Source organism: Ruditapes philippinarum, unplaced genomic scaffold (assembly GCF_026571515.1).
Source record: "Ruditapes philippinarum isolate M1 unplaced genomic scaffold, ASM2657151v2 ctg18188_1_1_1_1, whole genome shotgun sequence".
Lineage (NCBI taxonomy): Eukaryota > Metazoa > Mollusca > Bivalvia > Venerida > Veneridae > Ruditapes > Ruditapes philippinarum.
The window spans coordinates 9,948-15,846 of NW_026863407.1; the positions used below are offsets into that span (position 1 = coordinate 9,948).

General features: G+C 31.3%; 1 protein-coding gene across 1 annotated transcript; it reads right to left on the reverse strand.

The window, feature by feature from the left end:
- Positions 1-1,366: 1,366 nt before the first annotated feature.
- On the reverse strand, positions 1,367-5,598 carry LOC132722050 (uncharacterized; the record flags this gene model as incomplete). Its single annotated transcript, XM_060706452.1, is given in 4 exon segments — positions 1,367-1,488; positions 1,836-2,069; positions 4,448-4,527; positions 5,471-5,598. Coding segments are annotated over 4 exon segments (471 nt in total), but the record flags the coding sequence as incomplete, so codon positions are not given.
- Positions 5,599-5,899: the final 301 nt, after the last annotated feature.

Here is a 5,899-nt window from a genome sequence, read left to right on the forward strand (position 1 = left end):
TTTGAATTTTTAAGGTTATGAAAAATAATTGTGGTCCTTAATTGTTCAGTAATTGATTTACTTTTTTATTCAGATTTTAAGGCCTTCTCCTACCATAGATATAATATTAAACTGTTACAAATATAGTCGCCGGTTTCTACCGGCGACTAATGAAGAGTAATTAACTCTTTGACACAAAATCGCATGTGTTGGGTTTTTATCCACTTTTTGTTTTGTTATATGTGCCTATCCAGGTATTGCCTGGCTTTAACGATTTTTCCTAATTTACTGAAACGCACATGTTTTACCTTTGATATATTATGATAATAAAGATCAACAAAGAAAGTTCAATGACCGCAGCCCCAAATAAAATCTCGCATAACAGGACCACCAAAAGGAACCAAACAATCCATGAAGCAGAAACAAGAAAGGTCATATGGGCGAATAGCAGATGTGTTTGTTGGTATGTTTGTGTGTTATCACTGTACTGTGATTAATTAGATATGCATATTTACGCATAGATATTTTATTTTTGCAGCATCTCATTGTGTACTTAATTTGTAAGCCCATTTTGTTGCATGGGGACACGTTGGAAAGCTAAGCGCATCACCCTTTTCCCCTTTACAACAAGATCAGGCATTGTGACGTTGTTAGATAATTTAACATATCGTTAAAACACCACTGAAGGTCTCGCATTTACATTGGTTGCATTTTGCGGGTTTTTTTTTTCTTTTTTTTTTCTTTACAGTTAAGTTAATCTGTACGTAGATACACAAGACCGGTGGAGACATTTCAGCGCCTTGAATTCACGAGTTTATCTTCACAAGTTCACAATATCAACGTAAACAAAATCCAACATACAGAATTTACGATTTCAACATACAGAATTCACGATTTCAACATACAGAATTCACGATTAAAACTTCATGTATTCACAATTTCAACTTCATGAATTAACGTTTTGAACTTCACAATTTCCAATTTCAACTTTGCGAATTCACGATTTCAAATTTTAGATTTATGATTTTAACTTCAAACATGAACTTATGAAGATGAATTCGTAAAGTTATTATTGTGAATTCATTAAGCTGAAATCGTGAAGTCTAAAACATGACTTCGCGAAGTTGAATTCGTGAAGTTGAAATCGTGAATTCATAAAGTTGGAATCATGAACTCATGAAGTTGAAATCGTAGAAAACATGAATTCATGAAGTTAAAATTGTGAATTTACGTAGATAAAGTCGTAAATTTAAATGTCTACACGGATCTTTCGCACATTGATGTTTGATTCGTGCTTATCCGCTATCAAGGACTACAGCCACTGCCACTATCATTGTACAGTGTGTAAAAAGTAACACTTTGCAAAGACGTGAAAACAAAATGCAGGTAATCTTTCTCGTTTTTATTATCTTTCTTTACATTTCAGAAAACACGTTCGTATGTTTTAAATTTTGTAAAACGTTCGTGCACAATTTCTTCTCTAACCTTGCTTTTTGCCATTTGAACATGCTGTTTAAAGATAAAAAGAAAGGTATATATTTTCTATCATGAAGTAGGTAAGTAAATGATAAATGGTTCAATTTTTAGAAAGACGTAATTAAAAGATGTTGTATACAAATCAAAGATTAAAAAAAAATATTTGAAACTTCGTGTTTTAATTGTGTGTTAGATGAATTATTTGTCATTTTCAACATGAAGAAAATAGAAACTACCAAATCATTAAAACTATACCTGTTTTAACATTGCGGTTCTTAGCCCATGGAAGCATGTGCATAATGATTATAATATGATACTTTTAACTTATATTTAAATAAATGCTACTGAATATCAAAGTAATTTTTGTAAAATACACTTACGTCTCCCATGGGGGATTCTTATAAGCTCGTTGAGTGAAATTCCAAATATGTTTTGAAGGGCAGATTCTATTCTACCAAGAATACCCTTGAAAAGCTTCATTTGTCGTGTTTTTACATACAGCCATGGGTCTGCACATGTTTGATCAAACGTCGACCATTTAGCGCATCCCCATTCAATTGCAAATCCTTTATAGTCCGTTGCTACTACATTCATTTTGCCCGACCAATTGTCACCTGAAAACAGACATATTTTAGTGTTATTATACTTAGTTCCTTTGAACATCAAACTATGCTTTGCTAAATCATTGATGAGTATATTTATTGTGTGTGTAATCTAATACATATAGCCATGGAGAACTGTAAACTACGATATCAATTTAATTTTGGAACAAATACTTGCTTTTATTATATTTTATAACATTGGTTATTTCGTCACTAATCGTCTAGGTAAATTGAATCAAAACAATGTATTTGTTTGTGTATGCTATTTCTTGTGTAACAACTAATGACAATTACGTTGTTGCAAAACCTTTCTTTTCATTAAAGTGATAATATACACATCAAATTTTAAACGTCGGCTATTCTAGTAAAATTCATAATAACTTTACATTATATGTTGTTTTGGTTTTGGAGTGATATATTTGGATATATATTACCTGTCAAAATTTTATATCACCCGAGCCGTTATATCACTCCAAAACCAAAATAATAATTTTATTACTCTTCCCCTGCCGAGATAAGACGGTTTTAAAGTAAATCATTGCTACTTCAAATGAAACGTCGAAATAAGATTCCCTTAAGGGTACGTACCCCTTCAACACAACATGACGTCACTTAAATACATGACGTATTTTCTTTCGAACCTAACGAATGTAAACAAGACAAAAAGGAGTAGTCTGTTGGACGCACTTTTTTGGAATTAATATCAAGCTTTCACAAGGTCATATTTGTTTTCAATACTGATGAGAGTATGTATCATTACTCTATTTTGGTTAATATTTATCATTTGACAGTTAAAATGTGCTTGTAAATCGGAATTTACATCGGGTAAAGTCAAACCGTACGCGCATCGCCACAACGCATGTTGTTTACAACGTGGGGTATCCAACGGAGAAATTTAGTGTGTATATTACCCGCCTGGCTCGGTAATATCTATTTCCCGCCTGGCTCGGTAATATCTATTTCTTTCGGGTGATCAATATCCAATCAAAAAGGCGGAAAACATCTGGAAGGGTAATAATTTGTCATATCTGTAATAAACGTCATCTAAATTATCAATTACCCCTGTGACTCATTTAATTATCTAAAAATATCCCTCTAAACTTATCGGTTGCAAGCAACTTGTATTTAGAATGGGACAGTCTGTTTAAATTTGAGGCAGTTTCATTATTTTATCCTTAATGTTAAGCATTTTAATTTATTGGAAAATGACAATTGTAACTATAGTTAATCTTTAAAATATACATGTATGTTGGTATATCGTGACAGCATAAAATCATTTTAATAAAGTAGGTGGCAATTTTAAGTCATAATATTTAATTTTACTGAAACCGCAAAACAAAACGATGGATATAGACAGGTTTTTACAAGGCAAAATTAAGATGATCACACAATATGTAAACTTTAAAGGCAACACCGCAATTAAAAAGAATGTTTCCCTGCGACCCAAACGTTATAGATTTATGCAACTGACCTAACAGAACTTGACCATAACTTTAGGACAAAACTGAAAAGCTATGCACCAACTTTGTATAACGTTCTGTTTTGTGATTTTAACTTGGAATTTTAAAGAGTCTTCATTTCTTATACCTTTTACCAACTTTATCTTATGTGGACTCGGTGTGTCCCCGCACCTTTATATTTGCCCACTGAGTGTTACAATAAGAATGGACAAAGTAGATATTGTATGCAAGACCTGAATACTAATACCAAGTATCAGAAACACTTGACAAATACAGTAAACAAAATATTTTGAATGAAAAGATCTATCAAGAATACGATTCCTTTCATAAGATTTCCAGTAGTTAAAGTGATATTACGCTTAAATTTAGTTTTTAATAAAGTTTGGCTGTTATGATGGTCATTGGTAATTGATATCGAAAAAGTTTTAAATAATTGCCGGAATATAAAAAGTTTGCCCCCACTTCTTTTCAACAAATGAACCTTAATCATTCCTAAGAACATTTGTAAAATGTTCAAGAGTCATGTGAGATATTGATTATAATGATTATTGTGAAATTTAGTAAAAGTTAAAATCAATCTTTGCATAGTATAAAGTTACTGTAAACTCACCATTTACATTTGAATGGGCATATTGTTACTAACATCGATAATGTACATACGCTCTCTGAGAGACACAGAATGAGTGTGTGAAAGAAATTTGTTCGTTTCATACTGTTGAAACTTGTGATGATCTTAATACTTATTTTTATGTAACATAAAATGCATCATTAATGAATATATTTTTTTTTATCTTGAACACGAAAAGCAAACAATGGACAAACGGTTCAAATATTCAATATCTACATGTAGAGGCAAAAACAGATTGGATTCACTAGCCTAGATTATATCACACTGGAAATAATGCTTATCTACATTAAGATTCATTTTACCTGTTACATCTTTGCCAGTAAACTGCCCAGGGCCCGTTAAAGAGAAAACTGATGTTATAGTATTGCACAGATCACGATTCCTGCAATAAATCATTGGATACATATTTGATATGCTTAGACGTGTACATGTCCATTTGAAAAGAAAAAAAATCATAATCACTTATAAATCACACTGTAAAGATTTTTAATCTTTCAGAAACGATCCTTAAATCTGCATTTTTTATATTTCATAGAAAACAGAAATAGGTACATTTGTTAAGTTAAATTGTTTTCATATCGACTCCCGTGGTGTCAAGATGACCTAAACGAACGTTATAAGCTTAAGAGTCAGAAACCTCATTGTGACGAAATGGATTTAAATAGCAGTCCGAATTTATCGGTATATTTCCGCATTATATAACAGATGTTGATATCATAATTGTATTAGTTGGTAACTCTTGTTTAAACGACAAACTTTATACATGTAAGAAAAATAATATTTATGCTTGATTTTTATAATTAAATTATCACAATATATTTACATTGACTTCGTAGATTATTCTACGCCATTATTAATGCTGATATTTAGATAATTGAATTATTATTATTTAAATCAATTCAAATAACATAGTGCATGCTGTACTAAATCAAATAATAATAACAATAGTTTCATCCATTGTTTAACGTAATCATTACAAATGGCCTATTATAGTAAACAAAGGCATTTGAAAATGATGTTGAACGGTTTATGGCCTTTACTTTATGTCAGTCTGTTTTTTATAAAGCCGTTAGCAAATTAAATTATATTAAACAAATAAACCAAACATATATTTTTTCGGACAGGATAATGTTTGTTCAAAATCATAAATGTTTGGTGTTCATAAGCTACTCACATAAGCAATGAAAGTACACTAAAGATATGACTTTTTAGGTGAACTTAAAAGTCCTAGAAGGTAAAACGGACTCTATATTTGAGATATTATACAAATGGTCTTGAAAGGAACTTTTATGCAATAAAAATCTAGCAAATATAGTTTTATTTACCTCATTGATTCATGGTTCATAAATATATTACCCTGAGGTACAAAAAGTTGAGTGTAATCCGAGAAGTCCTCTGCAATAATCCAGCTGCATGGTGCCTTTTGAAACTGATAAAACCATGGACCAATCCACTGAAATTTAGCATAGCTATTTAAGGTATTAGGACCCTAATGGGCACTATCAGGAACTAAAGAATTGACATCATAGGTCAGATGTATACCTTGAAGTACACCTGTATGCAAAATTTAAACAAAGTTTACCGTACGGAAATCAAGTTATGGCCACTTTTCTGAACTCGAGCTAAGATGTTATGAGGGCCCTTTTTTAGAAATGAGGAACCTTTAAATAATCTGCAATAACATTCTATTGAAAAATGTTTTCCCATGATTTTTTGGTAAGAAACAAATAGTACCATTCAGCTAACAATCCACA